This window comes from Cheilinus undulatus, linkage group 19, assembly GCF_018320785.1.
Source record: "Cheilinus undulatus linkage group 19, ASM1832078v1, whole genome shotgun sequence".
In the NCBI taxonomy this organism is placed as follows: Eukaryota; Metazoa; Chordata; class Actinopteri; order Labriformes; family Labridae; genus Cheilinus; species Cheilinus undulatus.
Genome location: NC_054883.1, coordinates 25,182,904 through 25,202,219, shown reverse-complemented (window position 1 = coordinate 25,202,219; position 19,316 = coordinate 25,182,904). Strand labels below are relative to the sequence as shown.

Below are 19,316 nucleotides of genomic sequence, written 5' to 3'. Positions count from 1 at the left end.
ATTAGTTAGCTGTCCAATAAAAGTGTGCATCAAATATGATGCAGTAGGCTTTAAAGGGTTAAAACACTGCCTGGACATGCCCCACAGCTCCCTTGTCTGAGTTGTTGCACCATCATGATCCAGTCCAGATTGTTGTGGGTCAACACATCAGATGCTCTTAGATGTTCCAAGGTGAAGGGTTAAAATTTTAGGTGAAGAGTGTTTTTGGAGACTGGGGAACAGTTCACCTAAAAATATTAGAACTGCTCAACCTATTGAAATCTTTAAGTCCTTTTTAACAACTCACCTGTTTGAACCGACTTTTTAGTACAAGCTGTTCTTATTTATACTGTTTATTATTGGTTTTTGATTCTTTTGTATTGTGTTTTATCACCTTCTATGTCTGAGGTCTGTGCAGCATTTTGGTCAACTGTGGTTGTTTGCTATAGAAATACATTTTGACTTGACTTAACTTGATAGGGCCCCCTTAACTGGCTAGCCAAGCAAAAAATATTTTTACAAATATCTATGCATTTTGATGCATTTTGAACCATAATTTCCCAATTTATGAGCCATATTTTTTACAATGGTTAAATTTAACTGACTTGCATTATTTTGCAGAGCTAGACTACAACATTTGGACATTTCTAAGGGAGGAGCAAGGGCCCCCAGTATTGTATTGTACTCTATTTGATACAAATTTCAGTCTGTTGAGCAATTCGTTTAGTCACTTTCAATTCAATAAGGACACTATTACTAAGAAAAAATGAATAAATCACACTTTGTAGGCTTCTCAAGGGCCCCTCCTACTGTGGGCCCAGATAATCAAAACCCTTTGTCCCCTCTGCGCTACGCCCGTGTGTATTGCATTGCTGCCAGTGTATGACAGGGACAGCACTGACGGCGCGTTATACGATGTGATGCAGTGCTGTGGTGCTGGTGTGTTTTGGGATTAAGGCTGAGCCTTGCCACCTTTCAGGGAAAGGACTTTCTACTTCCTTTCCTTTTCATGACCATGGGTGAGGCTTGGAACATCTATGAAATTAAGATAAATAAATAAATCAAATATTTAAAGATAATCAAATCAAATCTAATAGGATTGGAAACATTCTGCAAGTTACTACATGAACTCCTTTGCCTTTAAAATGTGACTTTCTTAGAGTTTAACTCCAAAAGTTTCTATACATCAAATATTTAATGCAATCCCCAGTTAAGACCTCATGACATGAGTCCATGTAATGAATATAAATCAAAACCTGACTGCAGAATCCAGAGACTCAATTAGAAGAAGCAGGAGAAGCCTGCCACTCCATACAAAAATCATTACATGAATTCATTAAATGTCTTAAATTAATACAGATTTCTGCATTAATCACTGTTTCATTCAACACTAACTTGGTTTTGGAGCACAGCATGTGTTTATGGGAATCTTCAGCAAATGGATACACTATTTGAAAATATTATATCTTTTTGGCATTCAAGTGCTCTTCCCAATCCATGTGTGTCAAATTACCATCTGTAAGTACATGGGGGGGAATTGGTCTGACAGACGCTGGAGCGGTGAATAGGACTCATTCATCCCAACACAGGCGTACAGTGTATTATGCAAATCACAAACTACGAAGGAGGTTAAATCAAAAGACACAAAAGCACTGACAGATGAGAGGAATTACTCAGTTATTCTCAGTGGTGTCAGTCTGTCTGTAAATGCCATTACAGACCCTTTACATAGGGCTGGGTCTTTAGCTGTCCCTGCATCATCTCTCTCTCTCTCTAGCTCAACTCTCTCTGCTCTCCCTCTACGCCGTCTTAGCCCCTTGCCTATCTTGCTTGTCTCGCTGCCATCGAATCATACAGTGCTTTCCAGAGGATTTGACACTCTGAGGTTATTGTGTGCGAAAATGATTCTCATCTCCGCTCACTCTGCTGTGCTCTCATGCAAACTACCATTCCCCCACGGTGATGCTGCCAAACTCACCGGCACTAACAGCTTATGACACACCGTCGCATGAGAACAAGATCTGGTTTTTGGTTTTTCACAAAGAGGTGATTTCCTCTAGATTTGCCACACAAAATGATGATATAATTAGGTAATACTTTGATCTGACAAAGACATCACAAGTGCTTTGTGAAACGGTTTTGTCGCTTCTGGTTAAGCTGCTGTTTAGCAGGAGAGCCTGGTTTAAAGATAAAGGTGTTTGACTCGGAGGTTGGAGCCGCTCTGATGAATAAAGCTTGAGAACACACGCCAAATGGAGCCTGTCTCTTAGGGGTGCCTGGACTACACTTCTTCTCTGTCGGCACGCATCAGCTCACATTTTGCCGAGAGCAAAGACTCAACCCTGAGTGATCCCTTTCACTTTTCTCCTTCTCCCTCCATTTCTCCCTGTATTACTGAGACTTTCTGTCTTACTGTTTCACTCTGTGTCATTAACTCCGACGTCTCTTTTCAAAACATTTGCCATTTGGCAGTCTCAGCATTTTAAAAGACGCGTTTATTTGTGAGCTTATTTTGATCTTAAAGAAGAAGAAGACATACTTTATTAACCCCTCAGGGAAAAAAATTGGATTCCTTTACTCTCATAGTGAACATGCCACAGATACGCAGGCTGAAACAAACCTGCATGCACAAACAGGATCTGATGGACTAATAGAGAGATGTCAGAGTGAGGGGGTGCTGCCCGAGGAGGACCGCCTTTGGGATTTAGTGCCTTACTTAAGGGAACTTCAGCAGTAACCAGGAAGGAACTCAGCTCCCCTGAAAGTCTCAAATGAGACGTTTAGGGATAGCTCTAAAAAGCTGTCAATATGTATGTTAGCATTTTTTAATGTATTAAGTTTCCTGAAATATAAAGCCAACAGTATAAATATCTCAGTGTTGTTTGTTTACTTGTTCATTATACGATCATTTAAAATTTTCTACCATCTGTCCCCACAAATCAACATAATTCTGAGTCTGTTCCTGCCGTGGTCATCCATGCGTGGCAGAGCTGCACTGAAATAAGGCCCAGAGTAACAGAGGTACCTGAACTTATCAGTGAGTTGGGTCAGTATGGGTACTGGCAGCACTGACTTCCTGTTGCAGAAGTGGCAGAATGACTGCAAGCTTTGATGTTAACCACTTTGAACCCGCAATTCAAACATACAAACTCTGCGCAGCGTTCTGCAGTGCAACGGTTTTGCTCCAACCAAAGACCAGAGACTTCTCTCACACTGGGAGCATGTTTGGAGCACCACGCTATGGAGGGCAGCCCTGAGAGAGATAACGGGAGAACTACAAGTTCACACAGGAATAGTATATCAAGAGCAGATTATTTTTTCCTTTCTGAAGTTGATTGGCCGTCATTTGACACGATTCTATGATTTCTGTTGTTTCTATCATCGGTGAGTACATTTGTAAGTTAAAAGTTTATGTTTTCTATAAAAGATGTGTGATGTTGTATAATATTCTGTGGTTTTTCCTCCTCAAAAGTTAACTTTTCCTAATCATCCTGCTGTAGTAGCTCTGTGACCCTCTGACGTCCTGATGACCTGTTGCTTGATTGCAGGATGAAACCTTAATTTGTTAAAGTGATGATTTCCTGCCAGGAGTCAGAACATTGGTTTATATTGTGGAGTTGACCGGGTACTTTGCATGTTTCTCCGGCTGTTTGGATCAATCTGCTCTACCTGCATTGACGTGTTTGGCAGCATATGTGTGAGTCATGTGATAAGCACCACCATGGTGCACATGGGAGAATAAGGCTCTCCAAAAGTCACTGTATAATCCAAACACTAGGCATTAACACGATGGATTTTTATTATTTTTCTCTCTTTTGGCTCATTAAAGTTCTCTTTTCACTTTGCCTCTGAACACACAGAACTATCACAGGAAACTGAAAATGTTTACGGAGGACTGAAGGGAAGAATATCTACACTTTCAGAATAAAAGACTTTGAGGATGAGGCACAAAAGAGTTACTTCATAATTATTCAAATCTCCAGACACACCAACAGGCTCTGCTGGATGAAGACTTGTGTTCTGTGAGCTCAGCATCATCCAAAAGTGCAGATGAGGACGAAAACTTGGATGAAAATTTCTGTTTTTTAAATCTAAAAAAATTGAGATAATAGTCATTTAAAATCTGTGAGTTTAGTTTGATAAATGACTGTTCAAATCTCCAAGAATCATTGCTCATCTTTAGTGTCTTTCTTCAGCTGAATGCTCACATTATGAGAAAAACCAAACATCTAGATTTGACTGTAAGTACCTACATTTATAGTAAAGATGCTTTGAGAGCACCAACAATCTGTCTAATATTATTATGTTTTTTATCTGTCCTTAAGCACAAATCAGCGCTCCTAAGGGGAAAAATAACCCTCTCTCTTTATCATACCTCTTCATTTGCCTCATCATCCTGTCTTTGTCTTCCTGTCAGTCTCTTCATTCTCGGAAAAAAACCCCACTAGGAGCAGTAATCACATGCAGGATGTTAACCGTGTTATTCTGAAACTGAATGAGTCAGCTGTGTATTCAGATGAAAATGCCAAATGCATTTGAATTGATTTTTCACCAGGAATTTGCAAGTAATTAAATTATTTAATCTGTGTTTTTCTCAATGAAGCACGCATTCATGACAGTCTGTTTCCACAAACCTTGTCTTTTCCTGCGCTGTTAAGCTAATAGCTGTAAAAGATATAATAGAAAAACTGACCAATTATCTCTAATCTTTTAGTCAATATGAAAACATTTCACTGAGAAAAACATTCAGTCCTGGCAGTGTAAAAGGTCACATGGAGAAAAGATGCAGAAATGTATGGACTTTTATGGACCGAAATTATTAAACACAACATTTATTCTGGCAGCAATGCTGGAGCAAATTTAGCGATAGTTTTAACAGCATTTAGAGCCTGGAACATGACAATAGTCAGCCAAATACAAAGGACAGACTGATATGACTAAACTGAAGGCCAATTATGAAAAATGCCATCTTGGATTCAACTCAATAAATTTTGTTCAGAATGTCCTACGAAGCCTTGTTTTTTTTTTGTACCTTGAAAACGTGTAGAAAAAGTCACATCCAAAAGTCTTTTATTGCGGCTGAGGAAAAGGTTAAATATAAAAACCTTCAATGTTGATGATCTGCTTTAAAATTTCCTTCTCTTCCTTCCTTTAATGAAGAGAACTTAGACAACTTGGCGCTCAGGACATGCAGAAAACTCCCAACCTGTCGCCCCAGCAAAGGAATATGTGCTGAACCATAGATGAATGATATGACACACAGTAGTAGCAGTAACCTGCTCTAGGACGGTGTGGGCTTGTCTGTTGAATGAGATAAAGCTGCACCCACTTGAGCTAAAGCCACACCCACTCAGGAAAACCAATCCTCTCAGATTATAAAAATGTCTGATCAGAGCAGCTGCCTGGCTCTGTTCCAGAGCGGAGACAGAAGTTGAGGATTACATTTACTGTTTTCTGGTACAAATCTTTCCGTTATGATACTTTAATGACTCCTAGTCCACTATGGCTCATAGATTTGGGAAATTTCCCTCACACTGAACAAAAACTCAGCATGTAGCTGGCTGTAAACTTTTAATGACGGCAGAGACATCAGCTAACAACAGACTGTACTAAAATGAACTGCTTGGTGATTTTATGTCATTGTAGCGTTAGGAGGTGGGATTATTCCCCATCAGGACCGGTGATGTCATGGACTCAGATTTTTGCCTTGCTCAAATAAAACCAAGCCAGGAAAGAGGTGAACAACTTTGCAGAAGTCTAAATGAAAAATTCAGCCACACATAGATCTCAGTGTTTTCACATGTTTACAGCTAGCTTATTCAAACATATCTAGTGTGTTAGACACAGAGTTTGGATTTCACCTTACAGGGATTTTAAGTCTCCTACATGCTGAACACTCTGTTTCCTGTTGCCTCATGGTTTCCTTCTTTTGCCTCCAGCTTCAACGATAACGTCATTGTGATGTCAGTGTGAAAACAGTCTTTAGATTTCTAATTTTTCACAGTGATACATGTGTCCTCATTCTTCCACTGGCCAGATTTCCAAATGAATCAAACCAGTTTCCTATAAAGTCATGGGCTATTTTCAGTTGCTTCAAATGTGAATGAGCCCTGCAACAACGGGTTTTGTCTGACTTACAGTACCCGAAGAATGCAAGGCTTGATAAAGGGTCAGTTATTTATCCAGATTATATTTTCAGATGCCAGTTATCTGCAGGCTGCATCATCAGCATTTGATTGGACCATGCTTTACATGCTTGTATCAAAAGCATACATTCTCAGAAATAGGCTAAAATGTTCCACATTGTTACTTATTACTGCCCTGCCTGGTGTCACTGATATTATCAGTCAATCTTACATAAAGAATCACAGCAGAAGTAAAAGAGGAAAGTGAATTATTGCAACAGTTGCAGGAAATTAGAAAATTATTTTATCTGACTGTTTTCACGAAACAACGTAAAAAAAAAAAAAAAAAAAAACAAACAAAACAAAAACAAAGATGATAAATAAATGGTTAAAATCAGAATGTTGAAGGAAGGCTTCATCCCTTCCTTTCAGCAGTATATACAACGACTCAGACCCTCATCTTATGTGCATGCCGAACATTGCTGCCAGCACTCCTGTGGTTTTTACAACACTATGGAAAACCCAGAGAGGCTCCGGAGAAACCCCTCGTCTGAGACCGACGGTAGCAGGGTTGCCATGGAAACCTCCGAGCCCACCAGGAAGCCGATATCATCAGAGACACCCAAGATAGCGCTTACACGCAAACTTGATATCATACCAGTACAAGCACAGCGTGTTTCTGCATGCAGAGAAAATAAGGATGAAAAATAAATAAAAAGCCTCTTAATGTGTCAGAATCTCATACTTCCTTGTTCTCCTTGGATGTGGTGATGCTGCTGTTCTGCTAGCCTGACTGAGGCTCCCTCATTACTACAGTGTGATTTCAAAGCCCAGTGCAAGCCTTTGATTTGATCCTCTCATCTGCTACACTCTCTTTCTTTCAAATACATATTAAATATAGTTTGTTCCCTTTCCTCAACACTGTACTATCTTCTCTTCTTAGCCTAATTCTGATTATAAGGAAGCCTTGATTAAAGAGGAACTAAACCCTGAAGTTTCAGAGGTGCTCCTACTCTCTATATTGTCCTGGACAGGGCTGGGAGGGAGAGGGAGACACCCCTACTCCCACCTTCTTATTAGCTGCAACATCATTCAGTCTATGCTGCTTTTCAGATCTAAGTATCAGCCAAAATGTCCTAACCATTCCAGGTAGATTTACCGCAGCTACCTGGGTGTGGAATGATATATGATCATAAAGAAGAAATAAGCGTGTATGTTATCCACTTAATTATGACATAACAATCTTGAACATTACCCACATTACCATTGCTCTTCACAAACAAACAGAGGCTTCAACCAACGTGAAGGCACAGGTGATCAGATTCATGGGACATCTCAGAGATTTAAAACACCACTGATGTGAACTGCCACCTGATAGCATCTCTAAAGAGTAATTGTCTGGACTTACCAATGAGCTCCTTGTTCCTGATGTCCAGGGCCATATTTCTGAGAGCGGTGGCCACGGCACACACCACCTTGTCGTTGTCTATCCTCAATAACTCCACCAGGATTGGAAGGCCTTTCTCCTTACGCACAGCTGCCCGGATGTATACCGACCACTGCCATGGAGAAAAAAGAGAGAGAGGCAACTTTAAAAAGAGTCATTCTTATTGTGTCTTTGTGGCGTCAATGTCATTAATAATACAATTTAATAGAATTTCAGAGTTTTAATGAAGATCTGATGTAAAAATCCCACTAGATCCATCATGACAGAGAGCTTGATACAGCCCCTGCTCATGCGTCATGGCGCTGATCCAAGTTGGAGAAATGGAGAGCAACTTTATAATTCAAGTCTTATACCAGTCTTATAACACGTATAACAATGATGAGTTAAGGATTGATTATTTGTTATAAAACTCCGTGCCCTGTGGTGTACAGCATCTAAGGCATTGAGAAGATGCATGCATATATAAAATATCACTATGATCAATCAGAGGCATAACAGTAGCAACAAGTCCAAGACTTATTGAGACTTCTGGAGTCTCAAAACCTTAGTGCTTTTTGGAGAACCAGCCCATGTTTACACCAGTTTAAGCAGAACCAAAGTGGAAGGACATGATGGACAAGTATCCCCAAGTCTTTCTTGTATTCCTTCTTCAGTTTCTTGAGTTAATAAATTATTTGGTCTGTCACTCAGGTGAACCCAGTCTTCATGATCTCTTCAGCAAGTTCAGCATATAACTTGCCGCTCCTTGTTCTACTCTCCAGCTTCACCTGGAATTCTAATGATGCCCAGATCACAACCAAACATTTTGTCTCCCTAGCAGGCCTCTTTTTCTCCATTTTCTGCTCATCTTCACAACTTAGAACGTGATAAGCCCACTGATGAAGTCACGGTTCCCAAGAAAGAACCAACTATTTTTGGTTCTAGCTGAGAACCAACTTTTTAGGTTCAGAACCAACTTTGTTCGGTTTGAACGTGCCAACCGGTTCAAAATTAGGTTCAGGAACCAGAACTGGTACGGAGCCCTTCCAGTCAAGGCCTAACAGAGAGTCCTGTACAATGTCAAAGGCTTCCTGTAAATAATAGAGAGCCCAATGGAGCAATAAATGACAGTCATCAGCATATAAATGAACATTTGCCTGGGAACATTTTGACTGATACTGTTAATAGTAAAGTAGTCCGTGATTTTATTGAGTCTTTGAACAGTAAGGAACACTGAGCATCACCATTGTCTTTACAAAGGCTTTTGAGGCTGTTTTTGAAGACAGACTGAGCCGTATCAGTCTGTCAGAGCAGTCGGTCTATTGGTGTAAAAATCATTTATCAGATCAGACTGATCACAGTGTGTGCAGGCCGCAATGCATTGAAGTTAAACATGGAGTCTCTCAGGGCTCAGTCTTGGGATCGCTGTTATCTACACTTAAAGTAGCCATGATAATACTGTGCGATATTTAAAGCCGGACTGATAATCAAATAAAATATCATTGGTCAATAAAAACTCTTTGATTGATCACTCACAAGTGATTCAAGCATCTTTGGTAAGAGAGACAATTTAGAAAATGGCCTATCATTTTTTAAAAGTACAGGAAGCACAAAAGCAGATTTCCAAACAAGTGGAGTTTTGTTTGAGATGAAAGATAAATTACAAAGACACGTTTAGGATTCAGCAATAAAATCTGCAGACAAATTTTAAAAAATAAGGTTCTAAATTATCCAGATGAGCCAGTTTCCTATTATCTAATAGTCTGAGGGCTTTGTGTCTTGTGGGTTTTTTTTTTTTTTAATATAAATTCTTCTTAGAGATTCCCCAGTCAATCAGGAACTGATCATTATCAGCCAATCTTTATTAAAATACCAGACAGATAGATGAGAATGAATGCTCTTGTCATCAATCTGTGGTTCATACTCTGGTGTCTGTGTCTAAGAAGCACTGTGTCAATCAGTGAGTATTAATGACAACAGCTCTCTGGTTCAAACTGAAATGCAGACTTTTTCAAACTGCCAGTAAAATGACTGTTGGGCAAAGGCAAAAAAAAAAAAGTCATCATGATATGTAACTTTAAGAGTTTATTTAGGTTTTAGTGAGACTCTTGAATAAATCTAGTTATTTGGAAGGTAAATTTGTTTTTGAAGGAGCATAAAACAACTGCAATCTTTTGCACATTGCAGCCGAGTTAATGTTCTGGGACTTAATACCTTATATTTGTGAGAATATTTACACTGTTTAACCTGTTAAACAGACATATTTCTATTAATAATTGTGTAATATATGATCACATGTAATGACTGGATCATCATATTGAGTAATTCAGTTGTTTTACTGCAGGATTCCTGTTGTTTTGCTCCTTGGAGGTTTTTCTTCTGTTCTGCTGATCAACAGTAAAAGAATTCTGTTGACTACATAAAAGTGCTGAAACTATTCATCAATGCTGACAAAAGTCAGTGAAAAAATGTGTTGCAGACAAAATTAAATTGTCACTGACTCGTGGGTTGTGTTTTTTAGGCTGTACACGTACATGCCATTGTTTTGTGAAGCAGAGATTGATCAGGGGTGAGCCTTCTCACGTCCCTACCATTATTGTTGGGAGTTGTATGCAAATCAGTGATTGTGACATGACACGGAAACATAACACAGCGTAATGGCAGCGATGCGTACATTGGCTCATCCTAAGACTTGAACCCTGAGAGCATTTACCCTCAGCGCTGCAGATAAAAATGTTAAACCTTCTGCTGTAGAGTCCTGACTAAAGTCAGAAAGCACAGGGGAGACTTATTAGTCTGCTGCAGATGCACTAATCAGAAACAGAGACACCAGTATTTATCATGCATATGGGATATGACTAACAAAGTTTCTCTGTGTGCATCATCAACACCTGGAATTGTCTACTCAGGTCCATGCAAACAAACTCAGTCCTCTATAGATTCCCACTTTAAACAGTGTGGCTACCCAATGCAAGAAAGAAAGAAACTTTGGGATGGGTAATGGTGGTATCCACCAGGGCCACATAATTCTCACTACCTCAGCCAGTGTAACACGCTATAAAAAAATTATAGGAAAATAATGAGACAATAATTCTTACTTCTACTCTTACAACTGTTGGCAGTGTGTCTGTCTGTCTGTGTCAATTTGCACGCCACACCGTTGCACCAATTATTCTTGAACTCTCTCAGAAGACTTTCTGGGTGTCCTAGTTCATGGTGTTTTAGGCCAATCACCACAAACATGCACTGGCTCACAGAGACGCTGAGCTCATGTACAGTTATTTGGAGAAAAAAAACCCTTTCCATGCAAACTGGCCTTATTGCATGAAGCATCTAATGATGAGGATGGTATCAGCATGGCATAATTAGAGTAAAGATTAGCTTAGTGTCTGTGAGAGCTGAGTGAAGTACACTGCAGTTTTGTGACACATGAACTTTCCAGAGATCAGGAAACAATTCCACCTCTGTATGGCTTTAAATTAATGATAATACATAATATGATAAATTAGGTGAGTAAATATTATTCTGACATTGCTATTAATAGACAAAACATAGGAGTTAAATCAGTCTGGGACTCCCACCTGCTTTTTTTTAACCATGTGTGGCACTGTTACATATGACAAGGATGTGATTTATATCTTAGGGTTTCCTTCATTCAGAGAGGAAACTTAATCAGAGTGGTGCTTAAATGAACATATAAATATTGCCTTCAATCAAATGCACTGTCTGTTATTCTTAATATTTAACATGGATTGTCAGAATCCATGTAGGATGTGGGCAGGATTGAAACACCTTTTGCGTGAGTGGACGGTAACAGTCAGAAATCTAGAGGGAGCAGGCAAGAGTGGGATTGAGAAAAGAGTCCTGCACAGGGCTCTAGTTGCAGTAATGTTAAATCATTATTTAACAAAAGAAACAAATATATAGCTTTCCTCAGAATTATCATTCCAAAAATGATGTCAAACTGAAATGCAAAGAGTAATGCTAATTTTAATGAGTTGAAGGGAAATTTAAGGCCGTCTGAGGTTCATTTTTAATGCAGTCAACAAAATGTTTGCCATCATTGTCTCTTACTTAAAATTCTTTCTTTTCTTTTCTAAAATGGATTTAGTTATGTATATTAAAGAGACTACAGCCATGTATTACAGCCTTTTATCAGTGCTAATATTTGCAAAGAACAAAACATATGGCATAGAAATCAAACATTTTCTTTTAGTATTTTTTTGTTGTAATGTTGTAATGCATTTGGTCTTTATGCATGTTTGCCATGGCAACTAAGGTTTAAATTAATGACAATTTTTTTCTTGATTTCTTCTTGTTTATATTTATTGACATTTGAAATTGATTTACAGGCTCTGATGAGTGGGGAGGGGAGTAAAATGTGGCCCCCAGGCTGTCAGTTTCCCACTCCTGCATTATAGTGAGCATTTCTAAGCCCATAAATATTCCCATCAACATTTCCAGGGAAAGCTTTAAACAAAAATCAATGTTTTTGCAGTTTTCATGTTTTCAAGATCATCTCAAGGTTATTCCTTCTCACGATTTTCTCTTATATATGTCTCCCTCAGCAGCTCCCTTCACTAATACTCTTCAATGTAACCCCATGACTCACACATAATTACCATCCAGCTGCTTCCATCACTCAGCTGCCGTTGAACCCATGGTTCTACTCCCCGGTGGATTCAGGCTTGGGGCCTTTACATTATTACAGTTATTGTGCTGCCAATGAACTGAATTATATACTATATAACAAAGAAAAACATGTGCTCGAAACAGTTTAAAGTCTGCAGGCTGGAGTAGTGAGCCAGTATAGTGTTATTCCAACTTAATATATAAGCTGTTTATCTTCTGAGCAGTGGCATTTACAGAATCCAAACCAGCTGCTGAGTTTGAATGAAGACTGAACTTTAAGTAGATGTTCAACTGTTGGTTTAAACTCGCCATACTGTTCCTGTTTATATGAACTCTCTGAAAGCATTTCAACAAAAATATGCACACTCTATATACACCCAGCAATATCCAACATGTGTTCTGATCTACATTAACTTCTCACCAGTGATGGGATGATGCATCACAGTTCAGCAAAGAGGCTAAGAGTAAATGTAAACACCTCTTTTGATCTTGAATAGTTTTGATATTATACGCTTTAAGTGATACGAAATCTAATATATTGTATTTTTAACCTAAAGCTGCTAACGTGGAGCCAGAGAGAGAGTCTAGTGTTTATCAGTGTTGAGATTAAGTAGCAAAACAAGTGGATTAATTACAAACCAAGCGGTAATTCATAGAAATAAGAGGTTAATTTCCCTCTGATTGTACAACAGTGGTTACTCTCTGAACAATTTAAAAACATGTTGACAAAAACATGCAGTAAAGAGCAAGACTTTGTTTTTTTGCTGCCCAAGTCTCTGCTTCGCCCTCCATAACAAATAAAACTGATACCTTTTTATTCACCAGTTTTGTAATACATTTTGTAATAGCTCTTTATCATGCAGTTAAAATGCTCATGAAAATGTTGGCTTCTTTTGTAGACATTTAAAAAGTAAGGGAGAGACACCGTGATGTCTCTTGGTCCCTTAAGTTTCCTTTATGTCCCAACCTGCAGACTTCTGACTGGGAACTTTAGATCACTAAACAGCTACCAACCAATCTGGGACATAAAACGTCCCAAATAAAAGAATAGTAAAGCACAACACAGAGAATAATTTAAGCAGTATTATATAGAAATTAAAATTTCAGTATGATGATAACCCAGGCTAAGAGTGAAATGGAATATGTAATATCGCCTTTACCTTCCAGCTGCCTGCAGCCAGGTTCTGCAGAGCTCCAGCTGCTCCCTCCAGAGTGTCGGGGTTGGAGCATTCAGACAACAGGGTGAGGTAGGGCTTGACGATAGTGGGGTGCCATAACATCTGAACCCCTTTTGGGGGCTCGGCCGTATCAGGAAAGGGACCCACGCCATCCCACTAGAAAATAAGAGATAGGGCGGTTAATTTTCTTTCTTAACTCTTTTCCTTATGTGAAATTTTTGCATGTACTTTACTTTCAACAATTGCTTACTGCAATTGTCAAATTGTAGAAGATGCACAATTTCTTTAACCTGAAATGTGTGTCAAATTCCAGTTCAGTACTTGCTGCAGCAGACATGTTTTGCTCTACACATCATCAGGCCTGCCCACACAATTAGCTGGGGCCCTGAAAAACCCAGAGATTGGGCCCTCCCTAGTTCTGATTTACTGAAGATATCAGTGCATGTGTGTTGGATCACTAGCATTGGCACTAGCATCCTGGATAACAATTACTTCACTTTGGGGCTGAAAAGTGTGGCTTGCCACTTTTAACCTTTTCTTTAGCTGTTTCTATAGTTTTTGCAACTTTTTACCAATTTTTTGACCTTTATATCCTCTTCTCACCATTATTTTGTGACCCATGTTGCTCTTTTTTGCCTTACTTAGCCCGTTGTTGTCTCTTGTAACCAATTTTTGCCACTTATTGCCAATTTTTGCAACCTTTAACCCATTCTGGCCACTTTTTAACCACTTTTCAGGGGTTTTTTTCCACACCCATTTTTGCCTTGCTTAGTCCATTTTTGCTTTCCAGTTTTTGCCTCTTTTAACCAATTTTTGCCACTCTGGAGCTGCTTTGTACCCATTTTTTCAGCCAGTTTTGCCACTTGTGACCCCATTTTATCCAGTTTTCTTCATGACTTGAGAACTGAACTGTTCATTTTAATGTTCATTAAAAATACAAGCACGTTTAAGTACAACTTATCCCCCACTGTTTTGTTTTTAGGAGCCTTCTAGTGATGGAACTTGCATTTTTGCAGGTGCTTTACTAAAAAGTTCTTAATGTGCTCAAACTATGATCACAGCAGAAATAAGCTCTTTAAAGTCATATGGTCATGGACTATGTCATTGGTTACCAGTTTGACCAGTAGAGACTTAAACAAACACTTCACAAGATGTTAAATAACACCAAGAGCATGAATCTTTCTAAAGAATACGGTTCCTTCTTTTAACTTCTCTTCCCATTTGTTTTTGGCAATTGAGCTGATCCCTGCAAAATTCATGAAAGAAACCCATGTGAGGATGAACACGCTCTGTCCAGTTAAATAATCCCAGAGACACTGAGTAAATCACTACCTGTCAGCCTGCGATGTAAGAGAGAATTGTGATTGAAGGGAGAGGTGGGTAAGGGCACAGAAGAAAAGAGACTGAGTGAATATTTCACTCCCACATTTGCTTTGAGATATGAAGCTAAAGCTGCACAGCACTTCTCCTCTTTAACTCCCCCCTCCTCTTCTCCTCCACTACAATGGAGTCCTTGATGTTGAACCTCTTTGTTGAGTGACATGCCCACACCTCTTTAATGTTGGCATGAACCCATATTTATCTCTCTTTCCCTGCCTCCCTTTTAATTTCTATGTTTCTGCTCTCTCCTGTCTGTTATTCATTCTTGTCCCATTTCTCTTCTTTTGATGCTTTCTCTCCACTAGAGCTGGGCAACGTGAACTGAAATTTAGATTACAGTATTAGATTGCACTTTGCAATAACAGCGTAGACAATTTTGGTGATTGTCCACTAGCTGAGGTTGTGGTCACATCCTTCTGTAATGCTCCTTTTATTTACCACCGAGGCCTGAATGTTGAGCTGTCAGCTGTGCCTCATGTGTGCTCTACAACCAAATGCGTGTTTAGCCAGTGATGACAATATTCCATAAAGTACATTTCATGGCAGAAGGGATACCTGTGATGGTTCTGATGGCAGTTTACCACCCACGTCTACCTCCCTCTCTCCCTCCTTCCTCGTTCTATTTCCATCCTTCTCTCCGGCTCTAAGTGTTTCCCTCTCCCTATCGACCTTCTCCGTTTCACACAGCTGCTTCCCCTCCTCCCCTTGTCTCAAGGTAAACTAGGCTAGCGTGTGTCTTCAGAGAGAGACTGTAGAGAGTGTGTGAGCTCCTGCATGTGTTTGCATGCATATTTTTATCCATAAATAGACTCTCTGCTTATATATTAAAAGGCATCTTCTATTTTAAAGTGTTTTGGGAAACATATAAAACTCAAGAGGAAGCAGCCTTTTTGCATCAAGGTAATTTCTTTTGTCATCAGTGGCAATTTTCTCCATACCTAATATATAAGACTAATTCTACTATCTCAAATTCCCTAAAGTTTAGCATACACAACACCTTCAACTGCAACCTTTAACATTATATCATTATATCTTGTAAGTGCATTGTTAAGACAGTAAGTTTCTAAAAGCAGGAGAGACAGACAGGTAGGCCAACTGTGTACTACTCCTTTACTTTATGTTGCTCCTTGTCTTCTGCTTTTACCTACTGTGAATACCCAGTGCATGCCCACATTAGGTTCATACACCGCATGTTTACCTGCCTTTACACTATGACACATTGTGGAAAACTTGCAAACTGCCGAGGCACCAGATGCAGTGCACTCTGTTGTTACATGGTAAGGTGACCTATGAAAAAACTATTAAATTGTTAGCCTGGTTCAAAACAATTTTGGTCTGAGGCCCCAGTCAGGACGTAGTGCATGATTAAATCAGCCACACCATTAAATCTCGTTAGTCGCATGATCAGCAGCATTGACAGTTACATGATCAGCATGATGGACAGTTACATGATAAGCATGATAAACAGTTACATGATCAGCACCATAGACAGTTCCCTGATCTGTACCATGGGCAGTCACATGATCAGCGCCAAGGACAGTTACATGATCAGCACCATGAAATGGTTGCATTATCAGCACCATGGACAGTTACATACAGCCATGATCAGCACCATGGACAATTACAGGATCAGCACCATGGACAGTTGCATTATAAGCACCATGGACAGCACTACAACACTAACAATCAGTGATAGTTAAGAGGGCATTATTCCACTGTCTCACATCTGTCTACCAAATAAACAACTGAGGCTGGAAAACAATTTACAAGAATAATGTATGATATGGCGACGAAGTACATGGTCAGCACCTAGGACAGTTACATTCAGCCATGATCAGCACCATGGGCAGTGGCATTATCCACACTATGGGCAGTAACATGATCTGCACCATGAACAGTCACACAATCAGCACCATGGACAGTTACATACAGTCATGATCAGCACCATGGACAGTTGCATGATCAGCACCATGAGCAGTTGCAATAATAGCACCATGGACAGTTACACGATCATCTCCATTGGTTGTTTCTGACTCCTATTATTTGCTTTGATTTTGATAATGAGCTAAGTTGATCAAGTCTGAGTGCCTCTCTTCTTGAGTATTTAAACTTGATGGCTGCAGCAATGATTATGTGTGAAAAGGTTCAGAAATTGTGAGATTAAATATATATTACAAATTTCATGAAATATCATTTTCCTTGCGAGAAGGGCATGCACTGAAATGATACAGGATCTATGATCTTTGATGGAGAGAACACATCATTTTGACTTTTTCTGACTGTAAATTCATGTAGTGTTATCCTAAAATAATCATATTCATAATCACATTGATATTATGATATTCAGAGACTGCAGTGCCACAGATCCAGTCAGTGTTTACCTTAATTTGTATGTTAATAGACACAGGGTTGTAAAACTACTACTGGCCAGCTTTTATGTAGATGCAGGTCTGCAGCGTGAGTGGTAGAGTCAGCTTTGCTCTCAATGGGAACATGTGTGGTAAATAATGGAAAACAAGGATGGAAGTTGTGGATAACAAGCTATGATGCAAGCTGAGTTGGAAGGCACTGACTTTTTTTAAAATGCAGGAGCTTTTTTGATGCAGTTTTAGGTATCAAGATAGAAAGATCTGAATCATTCTAACCCCAGCCTTTCTTTTTAAAAGTCTATCAATCCCCACTGGTTTCCTCTTCCCTGCTGTCTTTACTTTTATGTTTTTTTGTTTTCATGCTGTTACAGTCTGGGTGAAGTTCTGTCGATGAAAAACTGTATGATCATATAAAGTAAGAAAGTATACACTAAACATACATGAGTTTAGTAGTGAGCATGTATAATAGAACTATCCTGCAGCCCAGACTGAAGCATAGACAAGGCCTGGGCTTGTATCCTTCAGATCCAAAGTGGCTTGTCATGACTTAGGTTTGAGACCCAAACTAAACTCCAGATCCATAGCTGTATTTTTGTTTTATTTGATCTATTTTCTGCCATTTTCTCCACTGGCTAATGCAACACTGAGGATTTTTACACCCCTCCAACTGGGCACGTGCATCAAAACATGTGACACAAATCAATAGCACTGACTAAGAACCCGATTGCTCTCGTCATTATCATCCATGCTGAGTAAGTGGATACCAAGTCGACTGCACTTTGGCAGGTGTGTTCACACTTTGCATTAAAAATCTTTGCATTAAAAGTCTTCAGTAACAACCTGCAACACTCAGCTGCCTCTTATGCAAATAAGAGGCCAGACATCATTTCCATTTCATTTCTCATCACTGGTGGCTGTCTTTTTACGTCTCTTTTGCAACACTTCTGCGACAACAGCTCCAAAAATGTGAACCACAAGATCCACAAATATCTGAGGCAAGTGTTTAACAGCCCTGTATTTAGTCTCTCAGGCTTTTTATAGCTTTCTTACAGCCGTCCAGCCTGACTGGTCACTCGTTTTCTTAAACCAAAGAGTTGCATCAATCTACCTCATGCACCACAAGGTTTATTTACTTAATACTATTTCACTTTATTAGTATGTCTATGAAAAAATGAGAGGGGAGCTGTTAAAAGATTCTTATAAGTCTTTTAAGTATCCCCAGCATGCTATGTGCAGAGAAGTTGCTGGTAAAGCAATTCATTGGGGGAAAATTTGCGATTAGCTTTGAGGCTAGTGGCACCCCTTTAACTAAGGAAAATGTTCTTTACTATAAGGGTTATAGCATATTTTGGATGAGAAATCAGACACTTGCTTGGAATTTAATTTTTGCAGTGGTACAGCGAGACATGTACTCTTTGATTATAGATTTTAATTATTTTATCATTATTAAATGTTTTTATTTATTGTTGTGTCAGAAGAATAGAATAACTAAAATGCATTTGTATTATAAATGTGATAGCAAAATATTTTTACACATAAATTTACAAAGATCTTCCTTACATGAGGACAACAAGAAGGTTCAAGGCTCACGAAACATATAATAAGTGGTGTTCAGCACGGCAGCCAAATATCTCTCTGATTTAGAGAGTGTGTTATTTACTATGGAGAAGTCCTTTTTGTTTAATTTATGAGACAAACAGCCAGACACAGAGAGCTGAAAGCAGACAGAAGAGTCAGAGATCCCACTGGTGCCAACTTTGACACAAAAACCAGAGTCAGGAGAAGTTATAGACAGACAGGCACATGGAGGAGGCGAAAGAGGGAGATGAGCCAAGAGACTGGGTGAGACAGAAAAAAGACTGGGGGAAATGATGGAAGGAAGATAGCAGCCAGAGAGAGAGTAAGATATGCCAGATGAGCGAGGGAGACACGAGCAGTTAGACTGTAATGTAGTCTCCTTAATCATTTATTAGAGGCTCAGACAGCAAGGCCAAGGAGCAGCATGGGAGCCTGAACTAGATCTTAACACTTTTAATGGGGTCCTGGAACACTCAGATACACCCACATACACAATGGTTCATTTTGTTGTAGTTGTTCCATGATATTCGAGTGACAGCACAAGAAGAGATCCTTCTCTGCAAAGCTAAAATGATCATAGTTGTGTATGCATGCAGCAAAGAGTTGCATGTAGTACAAATCTTACATGTGCAGCTCTCTGCTGCATGAG

General features: G+C 39.3%; 1 protein-coding gene across 1 annotated transcript in view; it reads right to left on the bottom strand.

Annotated features, from left to right (window-relative positions):
• ctnnd2a (catenin (cadherin-associated protein), delta 2a) overlaps positions 1–19,316 on the bottom strand; it is a 395,533-nt gene that overhangs the window by 58,456 nt on the left and 317,761 nt on the right. Inside the window, exons 18-19 of the mRNA XM_041814718.1 lie at positions 13,323–13,496; positions 7,513–7,663 (exon numbers count right to left, since the gene is read on the bottom strand). Of these exons, the coding sequence (XP_041670652.1) occupies positions 7,513–7,663; positions 13,323–13,496 (325 nt within the window). The remainder of the gene's footprint in view (positions 1–7,512; positions 7,664–13,322; positions 13,497–19,316) is intronic.